General features: G+C 37.6%; 1 protein-coding gene across 1 annotated transcript; it reads left to right on the top strand.

The window, feature by feature from the left end:
• The first annotated feature begins 144 nt into the window (after positions 1-144).
• On the top strand, positions 145-24,746 carry strn4 (striatin, calmodulin binding protein 4). The gene is made up of 18 exons (XM_079611277.1): positions 145-640; positions 8,564-8,667; positions 9,373-9,449; positions 9,603-9,681; positions 9,776-9,961; positions 12,140-12,314; positions 12,397-12,553; positions 12,891-12,992; positions 14,150-14,268; positions 15,547-15,722; positions 15,932-15,979; positions 17,068-17,189; positions 17,344-17,511; positions 17,591-17,731; positions 18,452-18,550; positions 19,965-20,051; positions 20,224-20,404; positions 21,857-24,746. The coding sequence occupies exons 1-17, from the start codon at positions 356-358 to the stop codon at positions 20,391-20,393; spliced, it is 2,295 nt and encodes a 764-aa protein (XP_079467403.1). The 5' UTR covers positions 145-355; the 3' UTR covers positions 20,394-20,404; positions 21,857-24,746.
• The last annotated feature ends 241 nt before the right edge of the window (positions 24,747-24,987 follow it).

Below are 24,987 nucleotides of genomic sequence, written 5' to 3'. Positions count from 1 at the left end.
ACGTTGTGGCGGCTCTATTTCTCGTCTCCTACAAATTCACAGACTGTGATGCGTTTTACTGGTCATCATCAGCATCGTAAATCCTGCAGGTTTGTATATTTTCATTTTCTTTTGGAGCCGCAGAACGCCCCCTTGCGGAAGCCTGTTTAATGACCCATGGGGAGGAGCGTTTGCAGCCATTCAGTTGGTTGGAGTGGATCACTATTTGGCACTTTTCCGTGTGTATGAGTACTCGCTCGTCTATCTGTATCGGGCAGGAAAACGGGAGAGGGCTTCGGTGGAGACTTCAAACAACGGGGTGGCGTATTCTTCTGTATTTCCACCTCCTGGCTCCGGCGACAGCTCGAACGCTCTGATGGAGGCGGAAAGATCCGGCGGGGTGGCTGGAGGAACGAACCAGAGCCCCGCAGGAAGCGGAGCGGGGCGCAATCCGAACGGGCCGAAGGCTGTGCTCGGTCCGGGTCCCACCGCAGCAGCCGCCGCCGTGTCCGGGCCGATGGCTGGCTCTTCCCAGCCGCGAGATCCGCAGGACGGGGAAGCGGGCCTCTCGTTGCCCGGGATCTTACATTTCATCCAGTTCGAATGGGGCCGCTTTCAAGCCGAGAAATATCGCTGGGAGGCCGAACGAGACGAGCTGAGGGTAAAACAGCGTTTCTTTAATCGCTTGTTTTGGTCTCTTGCAGACGGATATTCCTTGAGGAAGAGCACATTTCACGTTACAGATAAGACGCAGGAGAAGTCACGACCGCCTGCTTATTGTTTATCAGGCGTAACGTTAGTTTTGGGATTTAAGTATACCTCTGATGTTATTAATTGAAACAGTAGCCTAGCAGATTTAACGTTAACTGTGAAATGTTGTCCTTTTGTTGAATAGCCATTCCCACCTAAGGGAAGGAGTCGATTCTGGTTCCGATTCATCTAAACGATTCTAGTTCAGTAGTGCTGTTGTTGTACTTTTTGAGAAATAAGGAAACAAGTATTCTTATTGTATTTACTGCTGCCACAGTCTGTTGTCCAATTATATTTATTCAATATAAAACTATGTAATATAATTTTGTGTAATGTAATATCATTTAAAAAAAAAAATAGCACAAAAAAATTAACGTTAGTCCATATCTAGTACACTTTGTCATACGAACAACCAATTCAGTTATGCTGATTTAAATCTTACGTGATGGTATACACCATAACAGTTTTGATCAAATTGTGGTTTAGTAAGTGAGTTAAGATTTCAAGAACTGAAACCAACTCGTTGGTATGTGTTTTGATTCTTTAAAAAGAACCGGCACAAAAGAGTCATCCGATACTCGAACGAATTAGACTGGCGTTGTTTTATGCTTTTGATTCAGTAAAAAAGGCTCAACCGAGTCATTCGTGCGGGAATTGGACTAGACTGGTCGTGCAATTAGTTGTAACGTTATTTACAAAAAAAGAGAGCAAAAAAAGCAGTAACAGTAAAAAATTAGTTTTCTACTTTAAATTAGGGCAATTCACTGAACTCTTCGACTTACCTAAGTGTTTTTAAATGTATCATTTTGATTAAAAATAATCAGTAATTTGTACTTTTTATCTCACAATTCTGACCCTTTTTCTCGTAAAATTACGAGTTTATATTTCACAATTCTGACTTTTCTCACAATCTCGACTTTAGGCTATAACTAACTACCAATTCTGACTTTTTTTCTGCGAGTGTATATCTCATTATTTAGAATTTTGGCCTCAGAATTCCGATTTTATATCTCATAATTCTGACTTTCTCACAAACTCAAGGTTATAACTAGCAATTCACATTTTTTTCTTGCAACTGCGAGTTTAAATCTCATAATTCAGACTTTTTTCCCCCTCAGAATTCCTAGTTTAGCCAATATCTCACACAACCCTGAGTTTATAACTAGCAATTCTGTCTTTTCCCCATATCAATTTCAAGGAATAAGTCAGGATTGTAAGATAAAGTCCCAATTACCTTTAAAAAAAAAAATTATGTCATGGTGGAAAAAGCTTTATAGAAATTGGAATATCGGTTGCACCAGCTACAACTTACCATAGTTTTGACTTAAATTTGGCGCTAAGTTTCAACTTACTAAATATTTTTGCATTGCTCCATTAAACTTAGTTGAAGCGTAACTACGTATTAACTAAATATTTATGGAAGCCTCCGAGCAGAAGTAACGGTTGGAATAAAATAGCAGACTGATGCACATGTTTTATTCTTGATCAAATATGCTGTACAATAATACACATAATATCCTGCTATTAACAAGATTTTCTTTTATTGTCTTACATATTTCTCATCCGTGGCATTAAGTGCAAGGTAATAGAATAAAGGCAGTTCTGGAGCTCCTGGCTGACATTTATTTGGAATTTAAATTCCAAATAAATGGTCTATTAATTGCCATTGATGTCACATGACCTATTGACTGCTACTTCTTTTGTAAATTGTAGCTTCTGTCCAAGACATGACGTAATGCAGTCCGGCTGGAGAATTAAAGAAAGTGCTTTTTTCAGTCCCAAGAGAGCCGATCTGTGTGTCTAGCACAGACGATGTCAAAGCAATTTTGTAATTTAATGCAATTTTGTAATTTAATGCTGTTACTTACATGTATTACATTACAATATGTGGAAGATGTATAGCTCTAGTTATTTTATATGGAACCTGGAAACATAAAATATATTAGAAAAGCTTGTACTCGCATCAAGAACATTTTAGAGAGGATGGGAAAAAAACGATTTCAACCTAGGATTAGGGATTTGCTTCCAATAAAATTTGCTTAAACCGTCTTTTTTTTTTTGAGTCGGACTCCCCTGACCTAGTTTGCAGCAGATCTTGGCCTGAGAAAAAGCTTAGCGATTGAGTGACCCCATTCAAACAGTGCCTGTAGTAGATTACATAAGGAGTTGCCAGTGTGTGCTATAATAGGACAGGCCCTGTGGCTCTCATGGACGACTTGTGTGTGTTCTTCTGCCAGGCCTCTTCTGGACATGCCCATGGAAATGTGCACAGGCTTCAGGGACCAACTGCTAGGTTTTCCATGTCCCACACATTGTTTTTGACTTGGCCTATAAAAAAAGTGTAGTAAGGGACGGTTGTTGTAGAGTGACAGTAGCTGGTTTACCCTGCCGTGGGACATCATGTTCCCTGATGTTTGTATGTGGGACACCTGTGCTATTGTGTTTCCTTTGTGACAGGCAGGACAGGATCGTTCAGGTATGGCGTCCTCTGTAGCAGACAGGGTTATCATTCTAAAACTGTAAAATATAAATATTAGATAAAAGTTTTAAATGAAACGAAAATTCAAAATGTAAAAAAAATTAGAAATTACTTATTATAAATGAATTAAACCTAAGTAGTAGGCTAATATTAAAGAGGACCTATTATGCTTTTTTTACTTTTATTTTGTGTAATGTTGCTGTTTGAGAATGATAAAGGTCTGCAAAGTTACAAAGCAAAGTCACTCCAAAAGGAGTTATTCTCTATATCAGTGCGCACTGTTTCTGAACTCCCTTAAACGCATCTTCCAGGAACGAACACGTCACAATGTTCCTCATTTAAATAATTCCCGCCCAAGGCATATACTAGGGCTGCACGACATTGTAGAAAAATGCAATATGCGATAACTCATTTAATAATGCGATATTCGATAATGCTTAAAGTGTGTAAAATAAACTTAAATTATCTGTAAAATATATTTAAAATTATATAACCTACATGTTTCACATTCTTTTTGTGACAAAAACATCCCTACTAGGGATGCATAACGATAAATCGTTTGCAGAATAAAAGTTTTTGTTTACATCATATATGTGTGTGTACTGTGTATAATAATTAATATACAAACATGCATGTATAAATTAAGAAAAAATCTATTTATATATTAAGTATTTATAATTATATATAATATAAATTATATTTAAATATAAAAATGTATATAAACGTGAATATTTTTTAAATATATACATACATGTGTGTGTATTTATAAATACATAATTATTTTACACAGTACACACACATATATGATGTAAACAAAAACTTTTATTCTGCAAACGATTAATTGCGATTAACCGTTATGCATCCCTAATCCCTACAACTTCTGGAAGTGAATAGCAGTGTTTTACTGTAGTTTAAGAAGTGTTATTTTAACAGCAGTGTAAACCACATGGTTTAGGATTTCAGGTAGGCCTACAATAGGTTTATTTAACAACAGAAACTGAATAATCAAATGTAAAAAAAAAAAAAACACTGCTTAGTCTTCACTCTTGACTGTATGAATTAAATATATAGCCTACTGCTGATTCTTATTAAAGCTACAAAAGTTATTCAGCCAAGAGCAGTGAGTGATTTTCTCTTTTGTATACACAAAATAAAGGGGACGAGGCCTGGTTGAGTTATAGTGTTTTGAAACTCATAGTTATGGTAAAGGGTATGGCATTTCTGAAACGTCTTCAAAGTAGTTGGTCAATCACAACACACTGGTCTAGTCAACCAATCAGAGCACTTTGAAAGGAAGTAGGGGCTTCATAGAGACTAGAATTAAACCGCATAACTGACAGACTGTGAAGAGAGAGGTGCTACAACAATGTCAAATGTAAAATAATGTGAACACCTGGGGAAAAAGGGCCATATTTCTTTATTAAGGTGTTTTGCCAAAAATTGCCTTTAATACAGCTTTTAACCTTATTAAAATAGAATAGATTTATAGATAATTTGAATAGTCTCTCCATTTGAATGTCGTCGAGTAGAGCATCTAGTTGCTCCAGAGATGTTGAAGGAGGGAATCTGCTTCACACTCTTCTCTCCAAAACTGCCTACAGTGGAGAAATCACAGAAAATGAATAGCCTACACTACAGAAATTAAGCTGACCAGGGAAGATGATGAAGTTCAACTGTCCAGCATAACAACATCTTTCTCACTGCCTCACATTTGAGCAGTGGTGTCTGAAAGTGGGTCTCTTTCATTGATGTGGGCTTTGTTGGCTTCTGTGGTCCGTTGTGTGGAAACATGATCTTCAGGATGAATGCTGAGGTTTGCTGTCACTTTGCTGCAGTTGTTCTGTGTTTTTTAGACACAATCCTTCTTAGGGTTCGACAATCATCACTGTAAATGTTATCTCAATATGATATTGTTTATTGCCCAACCTTAACATGATTCACTTTTGGGATTTGTCCTCTATTCTTCTTCTTCTTTGTTTTGTTTCACTGTAGCCAACAGAAAATGATATTAACCCCTATAATAATGGCAACTCACATTTTGTCCATGTAGCAGGACAACAAACAAAACAATTGCAGTTTCAGTTTATTTTCGTCCAATATCATCCAGCTCTATAGCATGGCTGCAGTGCTGTATTAACCAATCAGCATCTAGCACTACGCACTAGACCATTTTATAATTAGCCTAATACTTCAATAAATATTTATCAAGCAATATGGTTAACTTGTCACAATTACATACAGTCAGCGAAATATTTGTGATGTGATTCTTTACACGAGAGACGCGTGTCAAACAGCAGGTATCTTCACCTATCAACTCCCTTAAAGCTACACTTCATTCTTAGCAAAAACTACTTTGTTCTTTCAAAATTATATGTGCTCATTTAATGTATAATTATTACTTATACCAACTAATCAAGTATTCTCGTAATCGTAGAATGAATCTGCCATTTATAATACATACGGGTGAGCTGCTCGAATGGCGGAAGCCATGTTGTGCCTCCATCTTGAAAATACATTAGCCAAAGAGGGACATAACTGCAAATTCAAGCTTCGCCTTTCGCGTTTTTACACTCCGTGGCATCGTGACGAATGCGAGGGGGAGATTTCTTGCGAGTCACGACTGCTGGCAGATAATGAATGCTGAAATAATACGGCCACCGTATGAGTTAAAACTCCCTCGGAATGGGACGGGCTAGAAAGTAATATTCAGTTGGTAGTTATATACAATTTCACCGCTAGATGGGAGTAATTCCTACACAGCTTTAATGTCAATATAATATTGCATTGTCAATAGAACCTTTTTTTGCATTTAACTGAAGGCCAAAGGTCCGACCCACAGAAGTGGTATAACTTAATAAAAGAGTTCAAATGGGTTCATATACTTTTAAAAAGACTCGTCCCAGAAAACGTCTGCTGCTCTATTTGTTGGAGTGAGTCTCAAAGGGATACTAATGTGGAGAGAGAGAGAGAGAGAGTGTGCATGTGCCCTTGACCTGTCCCCCTGTTCCCCCCCCCCACACACACACACAGGAAGTCACAAGAGGGGCGGTCCGCCACATAAATGTGTCTGTGTGGTAGTACCGGACCCTTCCTTAACCTTCAGTGACCAGAAAAATTGTGTTGTTTTTTTTTACACCACAGAACTGATCTTGGTAGCTGGAAGTGTCTCTGACTTTTTCAAGCGATCATATGATATTTCCTTTTCTGCTAGTGATGAGACTAATTATATTTTGATAGATTGCGATGTGTAATTCCCAAAGCAGTCTATTTCCTTGATTGACAATTATGTCAGATGCACAGCCATTGTGTGACAAGTATCCCAGTTTCAAAGGCCAAAAACATGGGCAATTACTTGCCTTTGTGAAAATGTCAAAGACCTGCCATAACAGGTTTCCTGCCCACACCATGGCAACTGCAGTGAGCCGGTCTCCATGAAGACCTGTGCCAACTTGTCATGCTTTACTTTTCCTGCAAGTCAGCCTTGGAGACAGGGAGGGATTTTGAATTTGAACAAATGTTATATATGGCTTGACACGGCCTACATAAAGATATTAAAAAAGCTCTTAATAGAGATCAGGCTGGAATTGTCCCTGTTTTGGGCAAAAATTCATGATTTTAAGAGTAAAGCATTTTGTAGTTTCTCACATTGAGCTTAAACACAAGTCAAGATAGGCTTGCTTGCTAAACAGATTTATCACAATATAAAAAGATGCTTATTAAATTTTGTTATAAATAAATAATTATAAATATAGTGGTTCATTATATAATAAGACAAATATTTTTATTTAAATCAACATATTCAGGTTTATTTAATTCTTTACTATAAAAATATAATTTCAACAACAATAATAATAGCTATTTATATTGCTTCTATATGTATAAATCTTAGATCTATAAATAATAGTAAGTATTAATGTTGTAGTAATTTAATATGTTGTTGTTTTATTATGGGTAATAATGGTGGTATTCATTAAATAGTTCTTTCTTAATAATGTTTTTATTTAAATCAACAGATTTATATATAATTTTTTACATTAACATATATTATTTATAGTTATTTAATCTATGAATAATATAGCCTAAAGTATTATTATTATTTTAATAATTGTATTAGTGGTATAATATAATAAATAGTTATAATATAATATTTTTAATCATCAGATACTCAAATTTATGATATGTACATTATCAGTATGATTTTAACACTGATAAATATAGTTATTTATAATTATTAATTCATAAATAAACATGAAAATACTGTCATTAATTACTCACCCTCATGTTGTTCCAAACCCATAAGACTTCTGTTCATCTTCAGAACACAATGAAGATCTTTTTAATTAAATCTGAGAGCTTTCTCTCCCTCCATTTTCTTTCATTTTTTCTCAAACAAAGCACTCGCTTCATAAAATTGAGTATAAACCACTGGAGTCTCATGGATTCGTTTAACGATGTCTTTACTATCTTTCTGGGGCTTGAAAGTGGTAGTTGCGTAGCCTGTCAATGAAGGGACAGAAAGCTTCTTCAAAAAAGATCTTCATTTGTGTCCCGAAGATAAACGAAAGGCTTACAGGTTTGGAAGAACTTGAGATTGAGTAATTCATGACAGACATTTCATTTTTGGGTGAACTAACTTTGTGAAGGTATTATTAAATAATGTAGTAGTATGTGGTAGAGTCCAACGCCTAAACAGTTCTGTTCTGTTGTGTGAGGTTGAGGTACACTGATGGTGTGGGGGTGTGTGACTGATTTCAGTCTGAACACAAGAATATGACTATGCAAACCTGTGTGCTGCTGACCAACACAAATCACTATTAGACATTTATTCATTTACCTGAAAGCATAGATTCACTGGACCGTAACTAACACGTTTTGTCATTTGTAATAGAGACGCATGCAAAACTGGTTAAAGGATGCTCAATAAAAAAAAAATTCCCTGGCCTGAACACAGCTGACTTTGTTGGTAACTTGGCATCTCTAGTTGATGTGGGTTTTACGGTGGACTCTAGGGGGCGATTGAGGCCTCGTTCTCTCTCTTCTAAACCACAGCTGACTGGGAAATGAATGGTTTTTGGTTTCTCCCGCTTTATAGTCGCTTTTCCATCGTCAACATATTTGTCTTTCATGACTCTGGCCGGTGCTCGGTCAGCAGCCATCTAAAATAAAGCTTGTGGAATTGCAGGCCTTTAGTTAACTGTTGCCCTCAGAATGCCATCGGTGGTGTGGTGGTACAAACACGGTGCTTCAGCATATAACCTTTCATTTTCTCTCAGATGTGTCTGGTTTGAATCTGTACCATATTTATATCTTTGTCTTTCTCTCTGTCCGTCTGTCTGTCCTCCTGTGCTGTCTCAGGCTCAGGTGGCGTTTCTGCAGGGCGAGAGGAAAGGTCAGGAGAACATGAAGCAGGATCTGGTGAGGCGAATCAAGATGCTGGAATACGCTCTGAAACAGGAGAGGTGAGCACACACACACACACACACACACACACACACACACATACATACAGACGAGCTTCTTCAGCTCCCGGTATAATGTGCATAACTCCTTTTGTGTTATGTTCTATTGTTTTTTTTGTTTTTTTTTGGCCCTGTTTTTGTTTTTTGTTCTTTTATGTTATGCTCTGTTGTGGTTTTGTTCTTGTTTTGGATTTTGTTTTGTTCAGTTTTTTTTTGTTTGTCCGTTTTAATGTTTTTTGTTCATGTATAATTTTTTTGTTCAGTTTGTTTATTTTTTTGTCTTTTTGTTATGTTTTATTGTGTTGTTTTCTGTTTGTTTTTTTCATTTTTTTTTTTTTTTCATTTTTGGTTTGTTCATTTTTTTTATTTTGTTTGTTTAGTTCTTATGTTTTTCATTCTGTTTTGTTCTGTTTTTGTTACAATTTTTATTTTGTTTTATTCTTTTTTCTGTTTTTGTTTTCTGTTGTATTGTTTTTGTTTTGTATTTTCAATCTGGTTTTGTTTTGTTCAGTTTTTTTCTTTCATTTTTGTTTAATTGTTTTTATGTTTTATTTAATTATTTTTGTTATGTTTTATTTTATTTTGTTTTACGTTCTGTTTTTATTTTTTAAAATTTAATTGTTTGAGAGAACGCTACACCAAACTCAAACGCTACAAAAGTTTGTATGATGTTGATCATTTATATTCTCATTATTTTGATCCCAGGTCCAAACATCAGAAGCTGAAAAGTGGCACTGATCAGAGCCCTGGAGAGAAGAAGCCAGAGACCGAAGCTGAACCAAGTAACAACCTAGAATCAAACACATACACATGCTATGAAACATGGTCTAATTCATATTTTTCAAAACCTATTAATCATACCCAGATGCATTAGAATAAGTACTGTATGCTGTTGGTTATGTGTTTAGTGAGTGACATTATTCTGTTTCTCACAGTACCCAATGGGCCTGCAGATTCAGACTCTGAGCCAACCAATCAGATGCCTTGGAAGGAGGGCCGGCAGTTATTGCGCAAGTCAGTGTATTTTCTTTGCATTCATTCTTAAATGTATTTATCAAAATGTTGTGCTGACGCTGTGCATGTGGTGATTTTGTGTGTTAATGAGCAGGTACCTGGAGGAGGTGGGATACTCCGACACCATCTTGGACATGCGCTCCAAACGGGTTCGTTCCCTGTTGGGTCGCAATAGTCCAGAGGCGAACGGGCCTCCTCCCAATGAACCGCCCGCAGAACCAGAACCTCTCGGAGGAGGAGAATCACTACTAGTGCGCCAGATAGAAGAGCAGATCAAACGGTTGGAACCGCATGCATTTTCACATCTCATATTTAAGTCAGTGTAAAAAAGAGGTCCAGTAAGTGTTTGTGTACAGATGAAGTAGTCCTTAAAGGGATATTTCACTGCTGGAAAGATGAATGTGTGTTTAAATTGGGTCATTTATGTAGTAGAAATGTGAAATTATTTTAGAAGTTGGTTCCTTCTAGACTGAGAAAAGCCAGAAAATGTATTTTTGGCTCATGTGGATGAAAGACAACACCTCCCAGAATGCACTTGCTTCGCTGCCCTACGTGGCCACGCCTACCGGTTACAGAGGGCAGTATCGGAGGAAATTATACAACTAGGCTACTAGTTGACTCAAAACTGAAAAGACGCCGTTTTATCGTGAGTCTCCGTGACGATTTACTTGATAAATCTATTTAAATACTAGATTAAATTCTAGATCAGATTATATTAAATTAAGTATTGTATGGGCGGGTTGAAGACATGCAGATCTAGCTCCTACTACTGGCTGTAGTCTCTAGCCTCTGGCTAAAAATGCCTCCGATGACGCTAAATGACGATTTTTGCTTCATCTGACTCATAATTCAGAAATCTTTGATCGTCTCAGGAGGACATGAGGGAGGGAAGCACGATCATTCGAAAATACTACCGGGTTTCTACTGATACAAAGCTTAATGCTATCTAACGTCATTGCATAGGAAACAGTATTAACGCCCACTAGCTATTACAAGTGTTTTGAAAACATTATCCATTTAAAACCACCATTTACAAAGCATTATGAAATAATTTACTTACAGTTTGTTATGCAGCTGCTGTAAGATCAGCTGACTGCTTCATCTTTCAACAAAAGTTTCTTTGCGAACTGTCCATTACATTGTTCCTCGTTTTCAAAACCAAATGCTCCGGACAAACTTTTAATCCTTCAACGCGACCCGGGATGCCATTCAAATAAACCATTCACTTCTTTCCAATGCTAGTATCCTTCTGAAGGTGGACAGAGACATAAACGAGCCGTTTAAACTGGACAAGCGATCACTCTTTCACTCTTTCATTTGTCCTGTTGTCGACAGACTCAAGCGCGTGAAGCATGTTAGAAACTGAATGTGTGTCTGTATCAGTGTAGACCGCGTCAATTTGCTTTCGAAGCAACGCTCACATCCAGTGTAAGCAAGTGTCAGACATCAAGTGACTGAATGCCAGTGGGCGGAGCCTATGTGCAATGATGTATAACTATTCGTCGATGCCTTGCTCTGGAGGCAGGCATATGCAAATATATTTGCCTGTGTGAAGTTACAGATCCCGCAATATCCAAACAAACTTCATTAAATAAATGCTTGTTTATATTTAGGAGGACGTCATGACCCCTTTAAACTCAAATACATTTGATAGGTAGAAGAAAATCTATATTGATTTAGGCAATAAGTTTTTTTTGTTCCAGTTGTTTTATTTTATCTGATTTTATGCAGTTTCTTAATGTTGCTATAAACTAGGGATGCACAATATATCGGCCACCATATCAGTATCGGCCTATATATATGTTCGTTTTTAATGTTATCGTTATCGGCCCGATAAGAAAATTTTAACAATATATAAAAGCTGATAAATAATGTATAATTTTCTTCAGCTGAGACACTCCAGATGCACACTGTTCATCGTGATGGTTTTGAATTGCTTGAAATATGATTTGAACTCACGAGAGGAAGTCAAGAAAGGAAAATACAGTTCAGTGCAACATGTGCAGCGCAAGTCTGTCATATAGGGTACATAAAATTATAATGAGAACATCATAATTGTGTGCTTGGGACATGGTTTTTAATGGTGAGACTTGTGTTTTTATAATCATATAAAGATTCAGATTTATCAGCCAATATATCGGTTATCGGCTTTCAAGTACAAAGAATTATCGGTATCAGCCAATATGTTCATAGCGGTGCATCCCTACTACAAACACACCTTTAACTGCACTTTGTCTTGTGTTGCTTGGCAGCCACAGACAGGATATTATTAGGATAATGCTGTACGTGTCTTGTTACCTGTCCATAATAAATATAACTCCTAATTGAGCATTGTATATTGATGTTGCTGGCTTTTTATACAAGTGATAAGTCACAAGACACTTGAGAGCGGTGTTCTAATATGGTATGGTGTTTTGAAGCCAGTTTTGGTAATAGTACAGAAATGTCTCTCTTACAGGCGTGCTGGGAAAGAGAGCTCTAAAGAACGGATGGACAGCTCTGTCCTGGATAAAATCCCTTTCCTCCGTGGCTGTGAGGACGACGATGAGGATGACAGTGATGAAGAAGAAGACTTCCAGGGCATGACTACAGACTGCATTGATGGACGCAAAAACAAGAAGTCCAGGAGCAAGGTCAGAGCGTTTACATGAAGATAAGGCCCACACTCACAGATCCTGTTTTGTTGCTAATAGCGTTTGGTCTGTGCGCATGTAGATGGGCGGAGAACCCATGACCACAGATCTTGACCCTGAGGACGAGGATGATGAAGATGATTCGGAGGACGCCCTGGGCGAGTTTGATTTCATGGCCTCAGGAGAGGAAGGGGAAGGTGCGGGAGAAGCCCGCATATCTGGAGACGGTCGTGAATTAGGTATAGAGGCTCATATGTTCATTTTGTGGGAAATTGGGACATGTACTACTAGACAACTCCTGCATTGTATTTTTGATAGTGGGTGTGAGGGTTTCCCTTTATCGTCATGCTGTGACCGCTCATTGTTTTCTTTTAATTTGCTTTTGTTTGTAACTCCCTGTTGATAAAATCTGTTGACGGGGCCACCATTTTGTCTTCACGTCACTGCACGCTTGTTTGTTTCCCTTGATAGTCCCTACACTTCTTCCAAACATGTTATCTTACCACAGGATGAATGGTTGATTTAGTTTTTCTGCTGTCGTCTGGTTAGTTTACTCCTCTTACTTCCTCTGCCCAGGTTCAGAGAACCGCCGGAACAAAATGCAAGGCATTATGTCAGATTTTCCTCCCAAACCCACTCCACCTCCTTCCATCCCGGGCCAGGCACGCTCCAGTGAGGGTAAGAAAAGCCATCCGGCTCTCTCAATCCCAAACCGATCACCTTTGGAAATACAAAAAGCTTAAAAGAGTAAAAGAGTACTTAGTGAATTACTCAATCAATTCATCAATTTATTTACGGTATTAATTCATCTTACTTACCTTTATTTTAATTTTCATTACTCAACCAAACATTCATTGTTGCCAATATTAAAAATATTTAATGAATTTAAATATATATTATATTATATCTCAGTGACATTATTGAATAATTTTTTACTTTATCAGTATAGCAGTTCTTATAAGTAAATTAAGCTTTTTTTAAAACTAAGCTCAAAACTCACCTGTTTACATTGGCCTTCCCTGTGTTTTAACTGTCTTACCTTGCTATGTCTGTAACTAACTGTTTTCCTCTTGATTTTAGCTTAAATTACTGATTGAAAGTGTAATTACTTATTGTATTTGTATTTTTTACTTTTATTATTCAGTGGCTACTGCGCTATGTACAGCACTTTGGTCAGCGCGAGCTGTGTTTAAATGTGCTATAAAAATAAATTTTACTTACTTACTTACTTACTTACTAAATATCCTTTCTTTAGAATGTCAAATGCATAGTGGAATGCATATTGCTCAGTTGGTTTTTGAATTATTTTATTTTTCATTGTATTTTAATTTTTTTATTTAATCTGCGTAATCATTATTCAAACAGACAATCATTGTTGCAACAAAAAAAAGAAAAATATTAAATGCATGAAGTAAACATTTTTTCCACATTATATTATATTTGATTTACTCATTTTAATTTTATATGTATAACAGTAATTAATTATTAATCTTTTTTTACATAAAAAAAGGAAAATGTATAGTGAGACCTTAATTATGCATATCGCACATATGTTTTTCAATCTAGTCATTGAAATGGACAGTTCAAAAGAATTAAAACAGAAATGCTTGTGTTAATCACTCTGTGATTGTGTTTCTAACTCTGTCACCGTTTTTTTCAAATAAAAATGTGTTTTAGTGTCTAGAGACAACATTATAATACGGGCATAGTTCTAATTGGCAAATTAAAAATGCATTTTCATCACAGCCTTAAATTTCAATTGCTGCTATAAACAACTATATTTTTTATGTCCCAATTTCAGTATGTTAATAGTTGTGTATGTGCCTGTGCTCAAGGGGGCGCTCTTGGCTTCTCATCTGATGTCTTCATTCTGGATGCGGTTGGAGGAGGAGATATGAACCTCGGAGAGCTGGCTGACCTTACTGTTGCCAACGACAATGACCTCACCATTGATGTTAGTGTTATAAGTAATGTCTCCACCCCACACAAGTGTGTTTTTAAGCATTAAAGTGTGTGCTGCATGTTAAATATCTACTTAAAGACCCACTCCGATGAAAATCATGTTTTTCTAGGTGTTAACATGTTCTTGTGGCATTTTTCTGATGTTAGAGGACATATCTTGAGAAAAATAAGCTCAAAGTTGTATTTCTGAGTATTTCTACATTCAAATGTCTGTGAATCAGTAGCAGACGCAAAAATGCCGTTTAAAATAGACTGGAGTTATGACGTAGTAACTCCACTGGGCGGGGCCACGAGCTCATACTCAAATTGGAACACATACTGTAACAAATAAGTCACTTTTCACCGTCTATTAATCGTCAAAACTAAAGTTTGGAGAGCACAGACTGATACCGTCAGTAATTACATCATTACATAAAGAGAGAGGGCAGCCAGCCTCCTCCAGCCAAGCAACAGGCGACATTCGTGCATGTGAAATTCCGCGCTCGTCCAAGTAGACTTGCACACGCCGGGTGGCGACGAGTTTCACCTGTCGCAGTTGTTTGTCCTCTCGTGTGTCAAGCCCATCACTCGTGAGAGAGTCAGTCAGTTTTTCAGATATAGCGGTGACATTAGCATCATAATAATCCCGAAATTCCGAGCAATCCACTGATACTAAATATGTCCTGATTGATCACTGTGGGAGGGATGAAATATTGAGACGAAGTCGAGCTGTTTTTTACCGCGACGTCTCGGAGTGAAATAATGATCGGTGATCGGTGATAACTTTGATTAACTTCGGATAATAATAATTAACGTGTATATATAATACTGTAATGCTTCTCCGTGCCAACGGCTCCGCCCACAACGCAGAGGCGAATTGCTAATGAGCTACTGCCGCTCTGCTGAAGCGAAGTCCCAGAAAACGGCACAGGTTTTGAGATTTTGGCTAAAAATGGCATAATCATAATTTAAAGACCACTGGGAATGTTTCAAAATAGCTCAAAATATGATCGGAGTGGGACTTTAAGTGGGTCAAAAAAGCACTCTCAAGTTCAGCTAATTGCATTTCATATAAATTTAAACTACAATACATTTTCTTTTGATTACAATTAAGTGTCAGAAAACCTCCCATTCTTTTAAAGTATTAATTCCTTAAGTACTACTACTTTTGGTGTAGTAGTAGTGCCCTTTGAAATTATTAGTATTTTATTTTTTAATTGGCAGTATTAATTGGTTAGTATTCTGTTGTGTGTATGAATTACTCTTCATTTATTTTCATGTCTCATTTTAGTTGCAGGAAAGTCGAGAAGAGTTCAAAAAAACATGGAACCCTCGCTTCACACTACGAAGCCACTTCGACGCCATCCGAGCGCTGACCTTTCACCCCAGCCAGGCCGTGCTGCTGTCCGCCTCCGAGGATGGGACACTCAAGCTGTGGAACCTCAACAAGGCAATGCACTCCAAAAAGTAAGAACCACATCCTAACCCTGCATCAAACCAAGACACACAACGCCAAACATCCTTATTTCACTGCCCACTTATGTTAAGTATATCACTATAATTGTGCTAGTGTAGGTGTCTCTCGATGTATATTTAGAAATGTTGATCCATAAATGCTTCTTTTAGCGCTGTCGCTGTGTGTTAATATGGAAACCTTTAATTTTTTGCTTTCACAGAAATGCAGCGCTGGACGTTGAGCCCATTTATACATTCAGAGCACACAGGTGAGTGAGACAGGTTTATAATTAGACTGTGATCTGGAGAAAGTCCACCTACAAATGAAATTACCTTTAACTAACAAACCTGTGACTAACATACAGCTTTACCTGTGACTAACATACTCTGCCAAGTGCTTAAAGGGTTAGGTCACCCAAAAATGATAATTCTGTCATTAATTACTCACCCTCACGTCTTTCCAAACTCGTAAGACTTTCAGTCATCTTCGGAACACAAATGAAGATATTTTAAATGAAATCTGAGAGATTTCTGTCCCTCCATTGACAGCTACACAACTACCACTTTGATGCTTCAAAAAGTTTATAAAGAGATCGTAAAAATAATCCATATGTTCGTAAAAATAATAATTTTCTGAAGAATCTCAATCGATTTATATGGTAAACGGATTGAATTTAGGCTTTTATTCACATTGAAACATTGATCAGTGAACATTAACAAGCTCAAATCTCATTGGTTCTTGCTGAAGCTCAAACGTGCTGCGTAACACGAGAATGAACCTCATTGGTTCTCACACGTCAAGTGAACATGCTTGAGCTTCTATTTACCACAACTGTTTTGTGCATTGATGAATGTTTATGTGAATAAAAGCCTAAATTCAATCTTTTCATCATATAAAGTGATTGTCTATTCAGAATATTTAGACTAAACTGCTAAATTGATATGGATTTGTTTTACAATCTCTTTATGAACTTTTGGAAGTGTCAAAGTGGTAGTTGCGTAGCTGTCAATGGAGGGAGAGAAAGCTGTCAGATTTCATTAAAATACCTCAATTTGTGTTTTGAAGATGAACAAAAGTTTTACTTTGGAACAACATGAGGGTGAGTAAATGATGACAGAATGTTAATTTTTGGGTGAACTATCCCTTGAAGGCTGAATTATGAGTATAAAGCTCTGTTATAAAACCTAGTGGTCTTTGAAGTATCTTAGATAACAATGTAAATGAATATGGAAATCAATCAGCACCGCTCTATATATCAGAGTACCATGGTTTAACAATCTGATCACTTTATTGTGGTACAGCCACAGAATGTTTTGTTATAGCTTTTTAATGTTTCGTGTGTGTGTGTGATTTTAGTGGTGCTGTTCTTTCTCTGGCTATGGGTGAGGAGGGAGAATCATGCTACAGCGGCGGTCTGGACGGCACTGTGCGAGGCTGGAAGATCCCAGACCTTAATGTGGATCCTTATGACAACTATGGCAAGTCTACCTAATACTGCACTTGCAAGCTGCACAGTGTCACTCAAAAACTGTTGCGTTTACATAAGAGTCCACTAGAGGGCACTGAATACATATTAATTTGCCGACACATTGGACGGAGCTTGACTGAATTGTGGTGTGTAAATGCGTTCAGATCCTGGCGTGGAGAGCAGTGTGTTGTCGGGGCACGAGGACGCAGTGTGGGGTTTGGCTTACTCCTCCAGCCTGAAGCGTTTGGCCTCCTGCTCAGCAGACGGGACTGTGCGGATTTGGGACCCCCATAATTCCTCACCGTGTGTGTCTGTTTTCAACAAGGAGAAAGGTGAGGAGGAGACCTTGTGTGTTTGGATCGCTTTTCTTTTCTGTATGTCCCTCTCACTCATTCCCTCTCTGTCTTTCAGAACACGGCACTCCCACCTCGGTTGCCTTTGTAAACACCGACCCGTCCCAGGTTGTTGTGTCTTTCGATGGGGGCGAGACTCTGCTTTATGACCTCAACACAGAGCAAAGCATCATGGTCCTGGAGACCCAGACTAAGGATGGTAAGCTCCGCGTCATACATGAATTGACATCTAACAAAATGTCACTACTTTTACAATCTATGCTTGCCAGTGAGGTTTAAAAAATAAATAAATAAAAATGATATAAAATGAAATGGTTACTGAAATACTTTACTAGACATTTTGTCCAGGTCATGCAAATTAATAGAATTGCCTAATGTTTGTAATATTCTTATTTATTTAATAGCCATTTTTACAACATTTTAAAATTGTATTAATTATGCATAGAAAAGAATTATCGTAAATTATTAAATATTATAAATTATAATGCATTTATTTATTATGTGTTGGGTAACACTGTACGAAAAGGTCCCTTTATTTTGCGTTAGTTAATACACTTGTTTTTTTGTTTTTTATTCTTTTTTGTCGTCAATTTCAGTTAATAAAATTAACTGATAATATTATTATATCACATTTTTTGTATAACATTTTAATTCATAATATTATAATTTACTAGACAGCCATTTTGGAAAAGATCATGTTTGCAATTTATTTTTAATTAAAATAGTGTGTGTGTGTGTTTATGATATATATGAACAGGCGTTATTGATGTAATTGATGATAAAATTCATGTTGAAAATCATAGTTGCACGCATCACGTTAAAGAAGTAAAATGTGTTATGAATGCAATTACATGTTGACTCGAACGAAGCCTGTTGTACAATAATAAAATATTGTGTTTTTCTTTACCGCCCCCTGCAGGCAGCGAGCTGATTAACCGCGTGGTCAGCCATCCGTCCCAACCCGTTTCCATTACAGCCCACGAGAATCGTACCATCCGCTACCTGGACAACAAGACAGGTGTGTGTGTCGTGAGCATGTGGCAATGTTGAGGCCCATAATAACACTCACTGCGTATTTTCCAGCTGTGCACTGTGGGAACTGTAAATACATCAGCAAAGCCATTTGACTCTCCTACGGTGCAGCCATAATAGACCTCTCAAAGCAGTTAAAAAATAACCTCCGGTATAAAAATACCTCAATCGAATTGAAGCCAGACACCAACCTTTAATCACCAGTTTATATAGCAAGAGCAGTTGAAGAAAAGCGAATAACATTCTTGGTGTGAAAGATTAGCCCGTGAAGAAACGACAGCTGGAACGTGAACCCAGCAGTGCACTACCTGTGGCTTTATTTTCCGCCACATTAGGACATTTTTATTGATTTTTGTGGATATGTGTCAGCAATGGAAATGGTCTTAAAGGTAAAACGTGAAATTTGTGGATGAGTCAGGATGGTTAATCAAGTCAGACTCAGCAAGTAAGGTTTATATAGATTTTTTAGCTTCTTCTTTTTGCAGGAATACTCAAAAGAAGGGATTCCCAAAATGTTTTTTGTTGTTGTTGCTAGCCAACCCCTTTTTAAAATATTATTAAATAAGTTAAGAATTGAATCATTTAACAAGACATTTCCGTGTTCATGGCTCTCTGATGTTGTTTAATGCAAGTAAGTGTTAAAATGTGTTAAAATCACTTGATTTTATATTTTAATAATTTAATTCATTATTAGCTTTTCATCAACCCCTTGCAAGTTCCCTCATGAATCCCATTCTGGGAAACCTTCATTAAAGGGATAGTGAAAATTCTTGAAAAACTCTCTGTCATCGTTTACTCACCCTGGAGTTGTACCAAACCTGTATAAATTTAGCTTCTTCTGCTGACCACAAAAGAAGATATTTGGAAGAATATGGGTAACCAAACAGTTGATGGACCCCATTGACTTCCATAGTATGGGAAAAAAAATAGGTAACACTTTATTTTACAGTGTCATTGTTACATATGTTACATGTAGTTACTATAGTAATAACTATAAATGATGCATAATTACATAATCCTAACCCTGTAGTAAGTACATGTAATTACTTAATATTACTTAAATGTATAATTACAGTGTAACAAAGACACTTTAAAATAATGTGTAACCAAACATTCATATGGAAGTCAATGGGGTCCATCAACTGTTTGGTTACTGACATTCTTCAAAATATCTTCTTTTGAGTTCAGCAGAAGAAATAAACTAGTACAGGTTTGGAACAACTTGAGGGTGAGTAAATGATGACAGCATTTTATATTTTTGGGTGAACTATCCCTTTAAAAAGGATGAATTAGAAACATAATCTTATCCCATTGGTTGACCCAGAACTTGGAATATCAGAGTATCAAAAATGTCTCGCATGACCTAATCTTTTTCCTCCTTCCTCTCGTTGTGGCTTCAGGGAAAGTGATTCATTCCATGGTGGCTCACCTGGATGCTGTAACCTGTCTTACCACAGACCCTAAAGGCACTTACCTCATCTCCGGCAGTAAGTAAAAGTACACGGGCATGCAGTGTGTGACGTCAGAGAACAAAACAACAAGCCGATTGAAGCCTTCCAAACACATCCACGTCAACAGACCCTTCTCACGGAAACGTGAGAGTTGCCAACAAAGTGTCATCTCTGCAATCTTTATCTTGTTTTTTTTTGTTTCTCTCAGGTCATGACTGCTCGGTGCGCTTGTGGATGCTGGACAATCGCACGTGTGTGCAGGAGATCACAGCGCACAGGAAAAAACACGATGAGGCCATTCATGACGTGGCCTTCCACCCGTCGCAGCCCTTCATCGCCAGCGCTGGGGCCGACGCGCTCGCCAAGATCTTCGTTTGATTTTCTTAATGGTAAACACACATTATAAGCATTATGAGTGATAAGTTCTGTATGCAATTTGGCCTGTATATGCAAAAAATCTATATCATGATATATTTTCAAACATTTTATTTGATAGTTATACAAAGGGCTTGACATTAACTTTTTTTTTTTACCAGCCACTGTGGCTAGTGGTTTTCCAAAGTTACTTGCCACTCAGCATTTTCACTGCCCACAATTTGAATAAATTAGTATTGGTAGCATTTCAGATATTTCAGTATCCATGTATCGAAAAATATTATTTATTGATATTTGACTTGGGGTTGGGCGATGTCTACCAATTTGGCATCAGACGATGTCTACAGTGAAACATCGCGATGGACGATGACATCGTGAAGGGGAGGGGGGGTGTAACGTAACATTCTCATTTTCCACTAGATATTTTCCTCTACATCTCATCAGCAATTTCGATTTTGGTACACTTTGCAGCAGCTGACCACTAAGGAGCGAATGTACAGTGACGTGACATAACTGCCAGATTCAAACTATGGCTGGCGCTGGCTGAGCCAAATTTGGACACTTGATATCTTGTCATATATCACAACTATTAGGTGTTTTTAACCACATAATGTTTATTTTAGGTTTCAGACATTTAAATGCATATAATTTAAAGCAAAACAATACATTTATAGTTTGTAAAATACACAATGGTGTGGAAGCAGCAATAACAATCCATTAAAATATATTTGCCGACGTGTTTTATTCATATCAGTAAGTAACTATAAAGTTTACTCTATTCTTCTCCCAGTTCACTGGCCACTTTCTTTTATGTATTTCGGGAGAAACTGATAAATTCACGTGCTGTAATAAATCCAACATACAGGAATCTCTGAACTGCGCCCCAAACAAACATGGCGGCGCCCATCTCGCGTTACAGATCAAGATAATTTATAAAGGTTTTTAAACGACAAAACAAACTCACTCATTTGAGAATCGGAATAGAAGATAGTTGATGACATGGTAAGCAAGTTTGTTAATATTTAGAAATAAAAGCGCTACATCTGTCATACGGCTCTATTTAGGCTGTGGTGAATCATGTGCCAAGCATGACGCGTCACCATGGAAACATGGGGGTGGGGAATCGCGATGCCGGCTCAACATCCTGATGTCTGTCAGCCATCGCGATGGGTCTATCGGCCCAACCATAATTTGACTAATACTAATTTATTAGTTCAGATGCCTTTTTAAAAGACTACAATTCTATGTGGCCAGTGAAAATACTGAGTGGCTAGTAACTTTGGAAAACGTTTTAACTTTGGAAAAAATTTCAAGCCCTGGTTCTAATTAAGTTTTTTATGTTTGTCGCAAATTATCAAAATGTTTAAAATAATTTGCAGCACCTTGTTACTTCTCATGTGTGCATGGGAATGTGTTCATGTGAAACCTGCTGCCATGAAGCTAATTTTTGCTTTATCTCTTTTCAGGGGAGCCACCCTCACTACTGGGCCAAAAGAGTGAAACGCCGAATATCCGCACACACACACTCACACACTCACTCAAACGAGGGGAACGATGTTCTACACACCACTGCCTGTGTAAAAGGCACACGACCCATCATTCTTTTATGCCTCACATGTTGTGATACAAACTCTACCGCTTTCAATACTAATGAGTTTGCTGCTCTGGTCCTGATTTCAGTTTTAGATGACACTACTAACGATCTGCACAGTGTGTTTGCAAAGAATGTCCAATCTGTTGACGGATGGACCACGCAAAACACACACCTTAACACAACACACACCCTGGATTTGAATATCATGCTCGGTTTAGGTTGAGGATCTGAAGGCTCTCGGTAAACAAGACATTACCCAAGCCTGCGCATTTTCTCAATGTAAATTGCATTAGTGCTAATCTGTGAATTAATGTCCTCGCGTAACTGTCGCCTAGTAACGTGGGGTGATCGATGCATTTCATTCCAAAGACTGCTTTAGACTTTCTTTTATTTTTTTTGGTTTCGGTTCAGCTGCGAAGTACAACACAGCTTTACCTTTAGCCTCACAGCTAAGAGCCTTAGTATTTCAGCCTTTCATAATCACTTCCTCCACACATTTCATTCGTATGACGAGTTAAACCAAACACGTGTGTATCTGCGTGTGTGACGGTGCCAGCACAAGCCTTTCGCAATCACCGTCTTCATTCATATCCAATCAGGTGGCATTATCCGTAATAGTCAGGTGACTGTTGAGTAGTGTATTTATTGTAGTGTTCGATATCGGTCAGAAGACTTTTTTGGGAAGATCTGCAGTTGGATGAGTAACTCATTTCTGTACATAAGCAGGATGCGCTGTACATAGCACTCTTGTTTCACAACCTTGGTGCTAAGATCTCTGAATCAGGGACCTGTCCACGACATGGGTCGTAAAGTATCAAATCTCGGTTGACCCCTGCCATTCCTCGGAGTCATCAATGTACAGTTCTTTGGCATTTCAGAAATGCAGCCAATGTGTCTGGATTTTCAGATTACATCTGGTTTGCCAAAGTGGCTTTTAAGGTTTTGTCAGGGTATTTTTAAGATGATAAACTCTATATCCACGCTTGAGGATCTTCGGTTGATGATGGTCTCCAATAAAAATAAATAAAAAATTGTAACAAACTACAAGTTCCACAGTTTAAGTGCAGCTGTATTGTCGATTCTTGAGTTTCTCGACATCTGTGATCTCGCCCTAAGTTCTTTTTTTTTCTGAAAAGCGGAGAACAAAGTGAAGCTCGAACGTGCGTTTTTAGTGATAACGTGAAAACGAGCGCCCCCAGTATACGCTTGATTTACCAAGAGGTTGAAGTCCAGTGGTGAAACTTAACTAAAAGGTAGACGCATTAAAAATGTCGACTTGACGGGTCTTGTACCCTTAGTCAAGGCGAGATAAGGAGGCGTTTCAGGGTAAAATAGCTCTCATGGCTCTTTTAATGGAAATAAAAGTGGGGCTGCTTGCTTTTTGTTGGCTAAGCAAGGAATCAAAATGCAAGGTGAGATGAAGTATCATCTGAATCTGATCTTTAGGTTCCTTAGTTGGAGGTAGCCTGGTCTTGAGCTCTGGAGATCAAAGGTCACATCATGTATTAGCCAGTTTCCGTTTTTCAGGGTTTATTTTTATCCTTTACTGGTTTTCCGTGGTCGTAGGCGAGTGGCCAGAAGGCAAGTCAGAAGCGACAGAAAGACTGATGGGCCATAAAGAGCGCTTTAGCATAATGGAGCCATGTCAGTCCTTAACCAGACTGCGTCCATCTAAAATATGGGATTGGGGGGGGGGTCTTTGGCATGGAAAGCGGTCCGGATTTGCGAGTTAGCAAGTGTAGAAACCTCTTGGAGTGATTTTATTAACGGACAAGGTTATGTCTTGTGTCCTTTGTATAATGACGAGAACACCGTTTCATTTTGGGATGTTCGCCCAGTCAATGAATGTCACATGACCACAGACTTTCGTTCAGTGGAATCTCATAATCCTTTGCTGCTTACCTCTTTTCCTACAAACTTCGCACCGCACACTAACGGTTAGCTTTATGCTACACTACACGTGTAGAATAACACAAACAGTTCGGTTCATCTACGTATTGCTGCATCGTTAAGTTCTCTTCCAAAGACTGCCGGTTGCATGGGTGTTTAGACGAGTCCTGCTGTCTCTTTTGTACACCTTTTCCCGCACCCTTCGTTGCAATACGAGTCTTGAAATTATGATGACAAAACACATTCCTTACCGAGAGAGGACGAATCTGTGTAAAAAAAAAAAAAAAAATGGAAAGAAACCGAAAATGTTTATATGTTTGACAAGCTGCCGATGCATAATGTAAGTTTCCCATTTTCTCACGTATATGCTTTTCTTTACTAGACATATTATCATTATGATTACTAGTAATAAGGTGTAAGACGACAGTAGTACCTTTTTTGCTAGGCTTAAAAATTGCTTGTGATTGTGTAAAAGCCTAAAAACTGAAAATTGTATGGAAATTTAAGAGAAAAAAAAGAAAAGAAAAAAGTTTCAGTCCACAGCCAAGGTAAAAAGGACATTTTGTTATGCGTTTTTATTTTTTAATAGCAATTTATCACTGTGTGATATTTTGTACATCATATTAAGCTGTATTCAAACTATATCCTATAACTACAAGGGATAAAAAAAAGACCAGCCTTTTATTTATTTTGTTTTATTATGCATATTTTTGAACTGCTTTCTAGCTCGTATCAAATTACATCTTTTTAATTTTTCCTGTTGACTTTTTTCTTTTTTTCTTTTGTTTACTCTGCAGGTCTTGTGTTGTATGTCATTAAAAAAAAAATCCAAAAACAACTAAATAAAAACATGGTTTTGTACAGAGATTTTCATTCTTGTCTGGTCTGAACTCTACTGTCTAAGAAAGTGTCTTTGGGTATGCAAAGTATTACTAATACTGATAAAAAAGATTTTTGATTTATGATCATTATATTTGGGGTCTGATGTACAGTAGGTCACCTGGTCTAGAATAGTCAGAGTCAGGTATTTAATGGGTATTTATTCCTGTGATGCAAAACTGAATTTGTAGCGTCATTACATCATTACTTACTTCAGAAATCATTCTAATAAGT

This window comes from Phoxinus phoxinus, assembly GCF_949152265.1.
Source record: "Phoxinus phoxinus genome assembly, chromosome: 4".
Classification (NCBI taxonomy): domain Eukaryota; kingdom Metazoa; phylum Chordata; class Actinopteri; order Cypriniformes; family Leuciscidae; genus Phoxinus; species Phoxinus phoxinus.
This window is presented reverse-complemented; position numbering and strand designations above follow the sequence as displayed.